The sequence below is a fragment of the Microtus pennsylvanicus genome, chromosome 7 (assembly GCF_037038515.1).
Source record: "Microtus pennsylvanicus isolate mMicPen1 chromosome 7, mMicPen1.hap1, whole genome shotgun sequence".
NCBI classification, from domain to species: Eukaryota; Metazoa; Chordata; class Mammalia; order Rodentia; family Cricetidae; genus Microtus; species Microtus pennsylvanicus.
In genome coordinates, this window is record NC_134585.1 from 100599667 (window position 1) to 100614391 (window position 14725).

General features: G+C 43.8%; 1 protein-coding gene across 4 annotated transcripts in view; it reads left to right on the forward strand.

Annotated features, from left to right (window-relative positions):
* Positions 1-14725, forward strand: part of Cdc14a (cell division cycle 14A) — a 153594-nt gene that overhangs the window by 114340 nt on the left and 24529 nt on the right. For all 4 annotated transcript variants that reach the window (XM_075981533.1, XM_075981531.1, XM_075981532.1 and 1 more), the window contains 2 exons: positions 5745-5904; positions 14587-14699. In XM_075981533.1, coding sequence (XP_075837648.1) covers positions 5745-5904; positions 14587-14699 — 273 coding nt within the window. The remainder of the gene's footprint in view (positions 1-5744; positions 5905-14586; positions 14700-14725) is intronic.

Here is a 14725-nt window from a genome sequence, read left to right on the forward strand (position 1 = left end):
ATCCTTATTATTCGTTGTTCTAGTCTTTTCTTTTGATTAAAGGAACTTCTTTAGGTGATTTTCTTATCTTGAGTCGTGTGTGTGTGTGTGTGTGTGTGTGTGTGTGTATGTGTGTGAATGCATGCATGCCATAGCACACACTGGGAGGTCAAAGGCCTGACCACAGAAGCATTGAAGGCATCCATGTAATGAGGCAGATAAGGAGATCTTGCAAGCAAGGCCCCAGACATCCTGGTAGGGGTGGGATTCTAAGGTCCCATCTCAGCCTTGGCTGGTACGCTAGAATAGGGCCACTTTTGTTTTGCCTTTTCCCCTGTGGTGCTGGTTGTGCTAAAACATTCACTGTGGGCAGTTTTCCTGTTTTACTAGGATCCCCCTTTCTTGCCCTTTGATTACAGAAAGCAAGATTTTGTTGACGGGGAAAACTATTCCATCATCATTTGTGGCTCCTTCCCTTCTTTAGAAGCAAATATGAGATTTACATGCAAAAAGAAACCCCTGCAACCTCATTGCTATGTTGTCTCTTGAGTCTCATGGTTCCTAACTGGTTTGCCTTCATCCGTTTTTTTCATATATGGGATTTTAAAAATTGATTTAGTGAGAACAATGAGGGAGAGTATGTGCATTTCGTCTTCCTACAAGTGGTGTCAGCCTTGTCTTGGGAGAAAATCGGCGTGGCTGTAGTGTTTGCCTGATGTCTGTTATAATGGGCTGAATTGATGGGCCTGATGGGACACTTCATAATCTCTTGTTCCTGCTGGGTAGCCCTAGAAGGAAAGAGGAACTCTGCAGAGCTGATTAAGGATCCTGGTTTTGGTGGGAGTATCCTGAACTACCCAGTGCACCTGCTCAGATCTTACAGTCTCAGAAAAGGTTCAGGGACTCATTTAGAGAAGGCAGTAATGCAAAGAATACATGGCTGTACTTTGAAGGTGGAGGAAGGGGACATACGTTCAGGAGCTTGGTAGTCATTGGACACAGATAAAGATGAGAAAACAGATTCTCTCCTCAGAGCTTCCAGAAGGAACTAGTGCTGACCACACTTTGGTGTTAGCTCACTGAATCTTTGATTAGATGCCCAAACTGCAGAGCCATGCGGAAGTGAACTTCTGTGTTTGTTGGAAGCACTGTGTGTATGGCCATCTACAGAAGCTCGTGCGTCGTCAGGAAGTACTGACAGTAAGATGCTCAGGTTCCAGTGATAGATGAGGTTATTCTGAACTTCTTGCAGTTGTCCTACTTTTTAGCAGCGGGGGTGACGGACGGGAGGGTCGTGTGGTGCCAGTATTGCTCAAGGGGGACCGGGCTGTAGCCTGTGCGAGATGAATCAGATAGATGGAGGTCAGCTTTGGGAAGGCTAAAAAGGAGCCTGCTGCAATCTGTCAGGGAGACAGGCTCACTCAGAGGCGAGATATGGGCTGAAGAGTTAGAGACGCGTACCAGGAACATTTCAAGGGGAAAAAAACTAGGCTTTGAAGATGGATTCTATGAAGGATGGAGAGTATGAAGTCAGCCATGACGCAGAATCGTGAATAATTAACAGGGCCATTAGGAGAGGAATGGGGATGGGTGACAAGTGTTCCACAGTTTCTCCGTCTGTCACAAATGATGGAACAGGCAGGAGGGACTGCAGTTTTTTTTTTTCTTTTGGAACTGGAAAGCCAATCAGGGCCTTTTGAGCTGTATCAGTTCTAAATCTGTGTCTGCAGAAAAGCTGGTTAGTCATATTCTAATTTCCTTGAAAATTATAAAAGTCTATGTCCAGGTGGATGGATGTGTCCTGGGTACGCACTCTTCTTTGTCACTGGCGGGGAAAGGTGTGTGACGGCACTGATGCGCATGGCCGATCAACCATCACATCAGCAGTTCCAAGCCTCTTTGTTATGGCCTGATATTTCTCTATTGAGAGATTTCCCTAGGATATAAATAAAGCCGTGTTTGTTCAAAATATACACCAAGTGTTTTTCTTAAACTTGAAATCAAAAATACCATTCTTGAGCTATAAATATCACCACAGGCCCAAAATGTTTCTTCTCTTAAATGCCCTCTAGATTCATAAGATGACACCCAGATATTTCATTGTTGTTAGCCCACCCTGAATGCTGGCTACTCAAAGGCAGTCTTCGACCTGTAGATGTGTGGAGTCAGACTGTGTTTGTTAGACTCCTTTCTTACCCATGTCCCACTCTGCCCAAACTTCCTCCGGAGAAACCCGCACAGAGCTGAAAACCTTGATGCTGTGGGCCTACTGTGAATTAGCTTTACAAAGTAACATTTTTGTGTTTGAAACCCCTTTCAGTTTTTTAAAAAAGATCTATTGTGTGTGTCCTCATGTGTATGTGTGTGCGCGTGCACATGCCTGCTTTTCTGTATATGCACCCAGTGCATGCAATTGCCTGTGGAGACCAGAAGAAGGCCTCGGTCAGATACCCTGGAGCTGGAGTTGTGGGTGGTTGTGAGCCACCTGATATAGGTGCTGGGAACTGAACCTGGGTCCTCTCTAAGAGCCCCCAATGATCTTAACTGCTGGGCTGTTTCTCCAGTGCACCCTGCCCTGCTTCAACCCTTTCCAGTTTTAAATCCGTGGATTTCCAAGCTCACCATCCTGCTTTCCTAGCATGGCTAATACGCGAGCTGTCATCAGAGACTCTTCTGCATTCATCCGAGACTCTTCTGCATTCATCAGAGACTCTTCTGCATTCTCAGGTAGCTGCAAGCCCTCTCTTGAGGGTTCCTCGGCCATCAGAGTGCTTAAGGGTCGTTTGTTAAACACTCATCCTGAGCAGATCTGGGGTGGCCTTTGAAAGTCTGCATTTCTAACACAATTCACTTGTGTGCCCCCATGCTGGTCCTTACCCCACGTTCAGTAAACAAGGGACTTCAATTCATTTTTACTCTGGTCTACCCTGTCTTAGTCAGTTCTGTGAAGAAATACCATAACCAAGGCAACTCTTATAAGAGAAAGGACGTAGTTGGCACTTGCTTACGCTTTCAAGGTTTAGTCTGTTATCATCACGGTGGGCAGCATGGCAGCGCAAAGGCAGACAGGGTGCTGGAGAGGTAGCTGAGAGTTCTGCATCAGGATCCGCAGGCAGCAGGAAGATAGAGCCACTGGGCCTGGCTTGGGATTTTGGAAACCTCAAAGCCCACCTCTGGTGACACACTTCCTTCAACAAGGCCATTCCTCTTAATCTTTTCAAACAGAGCCACTTCCTGGTGACCAAGCATTCAAATCTATGAGCCTATGGGGGCCATTCTCATTCAAACCACCATATACCACAACTATATACCACAAGTTGCCAAGTTATACCACAGCTTTCACCGGTCCTTAGAAAAGTGGGTGAATTAGTCTCACAGTTGGTTTGAGCTGAATGAGAAACTAAAGTAGTTTAACTACTTTTTGTTTTAGGAAATTTCTGAAAATTACACACACATACACACACACACATCACATACAAGCTCAAAAAAAATGGATTAGGTTTCTATATCAAATGACCAAATCATGGATTTGGATGGACACTGAGGTTAATGTTGGTTCACCCTGGTCAGCTGTGTCCCAGACTGAAGGAATGAGCACACGGAAGAGCCCGGATAATGGAATATGTTATTGGCTCACCGTAAGGCCTCGGTGAGGGAGAATGTGAGAGCCTCAAGGAAAAGCAGCTTCTCTGTGTATCCTGTATTCAAACCCAGAAATACTTAGAACGGTGCAACTGACCTGATCTGCACTAACAGCAGGCTATTGACAAAGAGGCTTCCAAACCAATTACACATCGGCTCACATTGAAGCCGAGTTATTTAGTTATCTTCTCATATCCCGCATCGTTCCAGCCCAGATCCGACTAATTTGGGCCGGGATGTGGCCAAAATCAATTATCCCAGTCCTGGCTACATCTCTCTGGGAGGCTGCATTCAAATCAAGACACATCTCCGCCTGTTGCTTCTAAGAACGTATTAGTGAAGGGCCAGTCGTTTCTTGCTCTTGGAAAATGCGCTTGCAGGGTTGGGAGATTGGCTTCCAGCAGATGTGTTAGCTCCACGAGAACTGAGTTTTCAATGCTAAATACTTTAAAATACACGTTTTACTTCTTTTGTTTGAGACGAGGCTTTTAAGGGGCGACAGACACCACTATAAAAGTGAGCACTGTGTGCGTCGTCTCTGGGAAGGCATCTGCGTGAAACGCCGCTTCCTTTCGCTCAAGAGGCAATTGCGTGCGTCATTGCTTAGCAACAGTCGGCTCAGCGCTGACACCTTATTCATCTTTAATATTCAGGTTCAGATCAAGTCTTTCCAGAGACAGGGTAGGCTGAGTCTTTTAAAGCAAGCAAGTGGAAGCTGTCATTTGCGATTTTCATCCCAGGGCTGCCAGCACCGTCCGAGTTTTCGTTTTATCCCTGCTGTTTGAATCGGACATTTCTTTTCATTTTAGCGTCTTTTAGGTCCTATTTCATATTGTTTTCTTTTAACTCTCAGAAAAACACTACCATAACCTCTGTATTTGGGGCATCACATTCAAATATCATAGCCCAGCTCCCGAGACCCATCATGAACCAGAGTCCTTCCCTACATCCTCGGCTGCAGGCAAATCCACCAGCCCTATGTTCTCTGCCTTGCCATTTCCTCAGCTTGTGCTTGCCTTGGGGTCCAGGGTGGGGATGGGGAGGATAATCTTGTCTGCATGAGTCCCGCTTGTCTTTCCAGATGGGGCCTTGCTTTGCTTAAGGACAGGGATGTGTTCTGAGAAGTGCGTCTTTAGGCAGTTCTGGCCACTGGCTGATATACTTAGCAACATGGATGGTATAGGTTGGCCAGTCACCAACATGGAGGTGCATGCAACTGCTGTGTTATAACACGGCATTGTGCTTTATGGTAGACTTCCAGATAGGGCTGGGCCCCTTTGCCTTGGGTTTTGCATGAGTCTAGGCCACTGGCCCTCAGTATGCTGGATTATAGTTGTTTACTTTCCCCATCTTAAGAAACTTCTTGAGGAACAAGGATTCTGTCTTTTTCCTTAAATTCCATCTTTTCTCTGTGCTTCACGTATGTGAACTTGTCAGCATTGGTGGACAAGGCAGAGCCCCTTCCTTGCAGTAACAGTTGAGTGCTCTGGCACGAATTCATCAGCTGTCTTCTGACCTATTATTCTTTCTCTGTCAAGGACGCTGCTACTTTCCCACTGTTCAAAGCCCATAAGAAGAGTCACGCATCCCATCAGGGCTGTGATAGACAGATGGACGTGTGAAGTAGAGAGGCCGAGGGGCTTCAGAAGTGAAGGCAAGACGCCTCGAAGATATAAAAATATAAGAGGCTAGGCTACAATTTTCTAAACATTTGCACGAAGCAAAGAAATATCGCGATTGTTTTGAATCTGTGTTTTTACAGCTGGTATAGAAAATGAACTCTGACCCGGTGGTATCTAACGTCATCAGTTTATATAGCCTAGGCTTAGAAAACACCGCTTGAGAATTAGCTTCCAAAAGCAACTTCTACCTCGATAGAAGACAGGGACAGCCTGACTTATTAGTAAACTAGGGTGGATAGATTTCTGAACTGTGGTTCGTATTTTAAAAATCTCATTAATTTTTAAAAAATATTTAGTTTCTCTAGACACATAATGGTATATTCTATGATTCTATCACCTTTCTCGTCTCATTGTTAGATACTTGGTTACTATCTTTCTTGTTAAGATATCATAGCATTGAGATGATTACAGTTTATTTTATTATTTCTCTCATTTTTACAGGAAACAGGCATCATTGTGGGTCCAAGGAGACATTTTCCGATCCAAACTGAAAAATAGGCCCTCCAGTGAAGGAAGTATTAATAAAATTATTTCTAGTTTGGATGATATGTCTATTGGTGGAAACTTATCTAAATTACAAAGCGTGGAAAGGTTTGGAGAGGTGAGTTTTCCCCGGGAGAAACCTGCTTCCTTAGCACCAGCCTTCTTCATGGTTCCCCACTGAACATGCAGCATGGGGCTCTTTCTTTTCTTTCATTTTTAAACATTTCTTTCTCTATTTGTGTCTGTGTGTGTGTGTGCTACATCACGTATGTGGTAGTGAGAAGATAACTTTTAGGGATTGGTTCTCACCTTTTACCATGTGGGTTTTGGGGATCAAGTTGAAGAGGTCATCAGGCTTGGTGGAAAGCATCTTGGCTGCTAAGCCTTACCACCAGCCCAGAGACTTTATCTCTTCCCTGAGCTCCCGAGAGGGCTATGTTTCTAAGTGTGGGGTCATTGGCCTCTCGAGTACAAAGCAGAACACAGAAACCAGTTGTCTTTGTAAAGGAAGACATAATTTAAGGGGAGCAATTATCAAGAGAGTGATTCTGATGTAAGGAGTATTTATAGAAAGGCAACAGAAAAGTAAAGTTTCCATTTGAAAACAGAAATAGATTCCAAGAAGAGAGTTTGACGCTGCCTTTGCTGAAGCCGTGCCTAGCACAAGTGGTACTCTGAAAGCCTCCAATTCCTCTGATTTCTAAAGAGTCAGAGGGAAAGCAGAGTTAGGACAACTTGTTTTACCCAGCCTCTCCTCTAAACAAACCACTTTAAAGAGTTATTCTTTAGCGGCTGATCTCATCTTTACTACACCCAGTGAATTAGGCAATATCTCTGTGTAGTAAGGAAATTGTGTTCCAGAGATGTGTTTTAAGGCATGATTCGCTCTGTGTCTGTCTGATTCCAAACTCATGGTTTCTTTTCTTTCTTTCTATTATTCCCTACTACCTTTGAAGTAGCAGGAAGTGACTTACAAAGAACTTGGAGCCTGAGCATTTTGGGAGCTGGAAGCAACTGTACTAGTATAATTTGTTCTAATTTTTTTCTATGGAAAAGAAATGAGAGTTCCAAAACTGTGATTTGCCCAAGGGTCTTGAGTTACTGAGTAATGGAATCACTTTCAGAACTGGGTATTCAATTCTTAGTTTATCTTCTTCCTCCTCCAGTTCTCCCAAGAAAGGGTTTATAGTCTAGGCTAACCTGGAACTCAAGGTGGTCCACCTGCCTCAGCCTCCCCAATCTGGGATTAGAGGCACAAATTATCAGACCTAATCCTACTTTACCTCTTTGAGGTAAAGCTGAGAATTTGGATTATATTTTTATATTCCTCAAGAGGCAAAAGAAATGGAACTGGCTGGGGAGATGGTTCAGTGGGGGGAAGATGTTTGTTGCCTTGTGGCTGTGAGAACTGAAACTTTAGATTCTCAGACGTCACAGAAAAGCTGGGCAAGTGTGGTAGCCACCTTTAATTTCAGAACTGGACAGGCAATGGCAGGAGATGCCCAGGACAAACTGACTGGATAAACTAGGCAGTATCAGCAGCATAATTCAGTAAGTCAAGTGGAGAGTCACCAAGGAAGATAGCTGATGGCAACTTTGGAACTTTGGACGATTATGTACATGTATATGTATATGCGTGTGACCGTGTGCATACATGGCGTGCGCGCGTGCACGCGCGCGCGCGCACACACACACACACACACACACACGCAGAAATTAGTCTGATGAAATATTTAAGCACTAAATGTAGTTTACAGCCCCTCAGCTGGATGCCCATAGAGCCAGACCAGGGCCCTCAGGAGGCCCTTAGCCTCCAAGAACCTACATGGCAGGAGGGCATAGCTGTCTCAAACCAATGCTGGGCATCCCCCAAAGGCTTCTCTTAGACAGCGAGACAGCCAGAGCTTGGTGAGGGGGAGGGGAGCTTCATTCTAGGACACAGGGTGGAGACTGGGACGGGAACTGGTTTAAAATCTTGTGTTTGCCTCCCAGAACAGCCACAGATGGATGGAGTGGCTGAGTTTACTGTTGAGTCATCTGTCCTGACGAACTGTAAATCTTAGCCAAGGTCATGATATTCAGAGCCTTTGTTGACTTTTTTCTTGCCTCTGTTGCAGTCTGGACTATGAGAAGCAACTGAAGGATCTGAGCTAAATTTTAATGAACTAAGATTGCTAAATAAGAACACCTTTTCTTTCCTGTTCTGGCTTGTGACTTCTGAGAAGACGAGTGTACCATTGTGCCTACCTTTCACCAACAAAGGCTTTCTAAATTACAATCTCTTTAAATTACTATCTTCCTCAGAGGTTCACAACCTTTCTAGTGCTACAACCCTTTAATTCGGTTCCTCATGTTGTGATGACCCCCAATCGTAAAATTATTTTTGTTGCTACTTTGTAACTGTAATATTGCTACTGTTATGAACTGTAATGGAAATATCTGTGTTTGATGGTCATAGGAGGTCCCTGTGAAAGGGTCATTTAACTATCCAAAGGGGTTGCGACCCACAGGTTGAGAACCACGGATCTAGCAGACTGTTTCATTTCCATCCATTTTTACATTCATATTTGTCCAACTCAGGATTAATTGCCCTTTACCATGGGAAGATCAAAGGATGCAGTATGATTGAAATTTAAAGTATGTTAGCTTGGAAGTATAAGTACATATTTAGATGTTTCTCCCCCAGCTTAGTTTATTCAAGCTCACACAACAAAATACCGGAAACTGTGTGGCATATGAACAACAGCAGTTTATTTCAAGTCATTCTGGAGGCTGAGAGGTCCAAGGTCAAGCGAGGCCTTGGCTGAATCACTGATGGGGGCCTATCTTCTGGTCATAGATGGTACATTCTCCTTGACCTCATAGGATGAAGGGGAGAGGCAGTTTTCTGGGACCTTCTCCACTCCTGAGGATTGCCTCATGATCTAACCACTCTCCAGAGACCCCCACCCTCCCGTCACTGTGGGTTAGAATCTCAACATAAACTTTGGGGCAACACAAATCTGTAAATTTTGTTGGGGCCCATCAGTAGTTATTTTCATCTTAGCCATTCATAAGTGCTGTTGTTCTTACAGCTGGAATAAAGAAATGAAAAACAATAAAACAAAACAAAAAGCCCTCAGGTGCCAGAGCACAATGGGATATTAGCTACTGACTTCCTTGTTGGGACCAAGTATCTGGCAAGGAACACTTTGGGGAGGAAGGGCTATTTTGGCTCACGGTTCGAGGAGACAGAGTCCATCATTGCAGGGAAGGCGCAGCGTCAGGTGTTTCCGTGGCAGTGAGAGCATTTGGCAGCAGTTCCTGTCGTAGCCAGCAGGAGCAGAGAAACCAGGCCTGGAAGCTGGGAACGGCTCTAAAGCTCAAATCCTGCCTTCCCCCATCCCTCTTGGAGACCTACTTCCTCTAACCAGGCCCCACCTCCTGAAAGCTGCACATCCTCCCAGACTCCAGCTGGGGACCAAGTCTGCAAACACAGAAGCCTGTTTGTTGCATCCGTACTGTAACAGATAGTGTGGCCTTGCAGAATGACTTCCATGTGGCTTTTGGGCCACGCCACACCTAGGAGGGGTCCACGGTGGTTCTGGATTTATTTACTTGGTATGTAAAGCACAAGAGGCTACATTCCCCTACACGTGACCATTATAAAAATAGAAGGTTGAAAGCAGAGGATCTCAATTTGCATTTGGTCCCGTGGATCTACGGCAGTGTTCCTCTGATTGGTCATTAAGAAGCACCGTGGCAACCGAGTCTGCTAGAATAAAGGAAAACCATGGCTGGAAAGGCTGGGGCTTTCTGGTAAATTTTTCAGCACACTCGAAGTTGTTAGGAATCAGCGCAAAGTGGTGCCCTTGTGGAACCTGGATTTCAGGGCTGTGAATTACACTCAGCACCCATGTTGGGGCGGCTTATTCACCCCCGTCTTGCTCCTGCTGAGCTGTGAGCTTTTCTCCCATGCGGAGGTTTTTAACCCGTTCCCATTACATTCTGCTTCCTGGGCTGCAAAGTCTTAGTAAATGTTACTTGAACAAAGAGGAGCATAGCATTTCAGATTCAAGGATAGAAGAAAACAGACATAAAATTGACACTTGCCCAATTGGTGCAAGGACATTACATTGTTGAAACACAAAATAATGCCAAAAATAAGGATTCTCTCTGACACTCAGGGGCCTAAGAAGCCATCGTGAATTGGGATTCTAGAAAAAAAATGTCCAGGAGGAGGACTGTGAAGAACTCTAATACAAATATTAGAGTTAAACTAGGTATTTAGTGGTTACACCCACCTAGGTAGCATCCACTGTGTGCCGAGAACCCTTTTAAGCCCCTTACATGGATTAATCATGTGACCATACAGCACAGCCACTGGAAGGAACTATGACCCTTTGAGAAAGACATAGCAGAGGTAGAGAAAGGCAGGCCCCTACCCAATGTAACACACAGACTTTACTGAGTTGCTTTTTGAACTTAGGCACACTGGTTCACAGACTGTGTTTCTTCAAGAGCCCCCGGTGTGGCTCTAACACATATATGACTTAGAACAAGACCTTGGCCAGCTCCTCCTCTGAAACTCCTCTCAGAGTCACAGTAAGTTCAGTCTTGCATTTGGCGACTAGATCTAGGGCTGTGGTCCTGCCTCCTCCTCCTAACCAGTAGATGCCCTTGACTTAGAGAGATGTTCATTGGCTGCAGGTGCTGATCATGTGACTTCATGATTGAGCGGATAGGAAAGTAGTGCTCCATTTTTGAGAATTGCATCTTGGAGCTATTGCATTTTATTAAGTCTATCAAGTGCTCGCAAACTGGGTGCATCTTAGGAAATTCCAGGAGTTGGGGATTTAGCTCAGTGGTAGAGTGCTTGCCTAGCAAGCGCAAGGCCCTGGGTTCGGTCCTCAGCTTCAGAAAAAAAAATTCTGTAAGAGCAGCACATCTCCAAGGCCTCTGAAGTTCCTTGCTTCCACTTTTAGGATGGAGAAGATGTGTCTGCTCCATCTGAATGCCACCAGGAGCCACCAGAGGCTATCGGGAGGTAGTGGTAGCACCCAGATTGAAACTTTGGGGTGCCTCTTATGGCTTTAGTTTAGAAGGTGTTGCTGAGGTCCACAGAAGACTGGAATAAAGGGCCAGGGAGTTGGGGAAGTGGTCCAGCTTTCAAAGGTCCTGGTCAGTGCAGCAAGGACACTAAGTTGCCTTCCTTCCTTTGTCCTTTCTTCTTTCCTTTCCTCTCCTCCTTTCCCCTCCTTCCTTCCTTTCTTTACCTCTTGTGCTGTTGGGATGAGACCCAGAGCCCTGCACATTCTAGTCAAGTGTTCAGGCTCTGCCACAGAACCACACTTCCAACTTCTGAAACCTAATCTCCTTTCTGATCTCAGCCATGTCCATCTGTTTAGCTCTGTATCTCGGGAGGCAAGAATCTGTTTCTTGTTGTTTGTTTTGTTTTGTAGTTTTGAAGATTGTATAACTCAAGGCAACTATGTTTTGACTAACATTATATAAGCTTGTGTTAAGAATTTGAGAGCACAGAGGACCATAGTAGCACATGCCTATAAGCCCAGCACTTGGCAGGGAAAAGGAAGAAAGCAGAGGTTCAGGAGCTTGAGGCCAGCTTTGTCTAGATAATGATTTTGAAGCCATTCTGCACTGCATAAAACCCTGCCTCAGAAAACCCAAGCCCAGCACAAACAGGCAGAAAATGTGTTCATTTGCTTACTGGTGTGATTATACCTCTGTACCTTAGTGCCTCAAATGCCCTTAAATCTGTACTTAAATAACGGCACTTTCTATCCTGGGCTAGGTTTCTTTGGACCTATCCTGCATGTCTAGATCTTTCTTTACTTTGCCTTCTCCTTCCTCACGTCCTGATGTCTAAGCAGTTTGCTGTATTCTGGTCTAAGCCATCTTTTCTCATCAGACTATTAGAGAAGCCACTTAACTGTCCGCCTCATTCTTGATCCTTTCCTTCCCCAATTCATCCTCTGGCCATGGAGAAGCTGGAAGGAAATGCTTGCAATATATTCAGATACATTGCTAAGCATATACAGAACTCTTAATGAATGAAGTGTATACAAATAAAAATTATGAGAACTTCATGGTTCCTAAACACAAGATGTGTCTACATCCCTAGAATTGAAATGCGAATTTACGTATTAGGGTGCTATCTATATCTAATAAAATATTAAAGAGGCACTCTCAAGCCTTGCTAGGTGAAGTTTGGATATTTATTTTGGAGGGTAATATGTTAACATTTAGAAGATAGCTGTAAAATGAACTTAGCAATTCTACTTTGTGAACTTTCCCCTCTCAGTGCTAGGGTAGCGTTAGACAGTCATTTGCATCTAGGACGTGTTTGTTAGAGCTGTGTACAGTGCTGAAGGCAGAGAACAGCCTGACCTGAAGTGTTTGTTAAAAAAGCAATTTGGTATGTCTAGACAACAGGACTTTATGGGGCTATAAAATGGCAATGCAAGGTTCTTTTTCATTTGTCCTGGAACAGCATAATAAACATGCATTTTTAATGAAGAAATCACTTGCGAAGCTGCCTGTGTAATACAACCTGTTTTGTTAGGCAGAAAAATGTCAGGGTAATGGGCGAGAGCATAGCACAGGAAGATTCTGGAGAACTGTGCCATTTTTTTTTTTTTGCTTTTGGTAGTAAATCTGTAGACGATTTAACATTTCCAGGCTTATCTGTATTTTATTTTCTAAGGCAGATATATGATAAATATACTATATATAATCTGTTGTCTGTCATCTATCACATCTATCAAACTATCATCTATGTCTGCCTGCTCGTATGTATCTCAAACTATCATTTATGTATGTATGTTTGTTTGCATGTATGTATGTATTTGTTTGTATGTATCTGTCTGTCTCTCTTGCTACTTTTCTGTTGCTATGGTAAAGCACCATGACCATGGCAGCTTATTAGGGAAGAGTTTGTTGAGGCTTACAGCTCCAGAGGGTGGGGAGCTTGGCGGCAGGCAGGCAGGCACAGCTCTGGAACAGTAGCTGAGAGCTTGTATCCTTAAGACAACAACCATGAGACCAAGAGAGGGCAGACAGACCCAGAAACTTCCAAACCCACCCCCTCTTCCAATAAGGCCACACCTGCTAATCCTTTCAAAACAGTTTCATCCACTGGGGACCAAGGACTCAAATGCCCAAGGCTGTTAGGGCTGTCCTCATTCAAACCACCACACTCCACTCCCTGGCTCCCACAGGCTTGTAGTGATAGCATAATGGAAAATATATGTAGTTCACCTTCAAAAGTCCCCATAGTCTTTTAGTTCCAAAACTGTTTAAAAGTCCAAAGTCTCTTCTGAGACTCAGACACTCTCTTAACTGTAAGCCCTTGTATAATCAAAAGCCAAACTATATGCTTCCAGTATACTATGGCACAGACCATAATCACTATTCTGAAAGGGAGGAATGGGGGCTTGGTGAGGAAATACTGGGCCAAGGCATGATTGAAACCCCTCAGAATAAATTCGAAACCCTGTAGCTCATTGTCCAAGGTCAAAGGACTTCAATGGTTCCACCCTTTCACTGTGCTGTGAGCACCGCAGTGCTACTCTTGCTCTTCCTTCTAAGAGAAGACACCATGTTCTCCTCCAGGGAGTGTGAGCTGGGACTATGTATGTATTGCTCTCTTCTTTAGGAGTGAGACTTCAGTAAGGTAAAGGAATAAAGTAAAAACAACATATTAAATGTAGATAGTTAGGTGGGCGACAGTTTGTTATAGTATTATTTTATGTTTTTGAAATCTGTCATAGTTTGGATCAGGCCTCAGTGCTGAGGCAGGAGAATCAGGAGCCTGAGCTAATGAGGCCCTGTCTCAAAAAAAAAAAAAGACGAAATCAAACAACAACAACAAAAATTTAGCATTTTAAAATTTGCTACTTTGTAAAGAAAAAACCCATATGTAATTATTCTCTTAAATATTCTGTTCATTTTATTTAGCTGTATATCTTTTAAAATTAGTTTTATTTTTAGGTATTATGTAAACATGGCTTAAAACATGAAAATAAAATACTAGAAGAAAAATACCTTATTTCACTTTCCCCCAGACCTCCAAGTAGGCCACAATGCCTGTTTCACTGTTAATTTTCTTAATATGAAAATGTATTAAAAATTTTTAATTTTTTTTTTAAAAATTAAAATAAAAAGTCTTCTACCTCCTGGTTGTGGTAGATGGGAGCTAGTTCTCCTGTCTCCCCTCAGGGCTCCTTTTGAGTTACCACAGAGAAACACTAGCCAGCCACTTCTTTTCAAACTGAGGAACTGCAGCAGGATACATACTTCCCTGGTTGAGAGTTGTTGGCCCTTTAATTCCCAAGAGTCCCTGAGTGCTTCCTTGAAGGTGAACTCATGCAGAAAGGGACTGTGTAGATGTCTTCAGCTATTTTACCTTGCATGCTTGTAAATCGGTTATGGATTTTGCAACAGTGGTATCTGGAAACATTTATGATGTGTTTGTAGATTGAGGTGTGCCAGGCTGTCTTCCAAAGCCCAGTGTGTTCACACGAGAGTTTCCGCTTTTGAGCCATTGTCCTAGACAAGCTTTAGACACTCCAGTATCCAGCCCCATATTCCTTCGATTTGGAATTTTTCCCATATACTTAGATGCTGAGTGTTCTGTAGTGTGTGCTTACTGCTGGGTTCCTAACACATTTCAATGGCTTAATCTACAGAAAGACCATTTACATGTTATCCGTAACTGAAGATGATCTGTGCTCTATTAAGAAATCGGTATAAAGCTAAACTGTGTGTAATGACCTTCCTATGGGACTTGCCTGTCTTTCAGAGTAATTTTGAAGATGAAGATGTGGAAATGAAAAACAACGTCACGCAGGGAGACAAACTACGTGCCTTAAAGAGCCAGAGGCACCCTCGCTCCTCGCCATCCTGTGCATTTAGGTAGCCCCGGCTTAAACCTTTCGGTT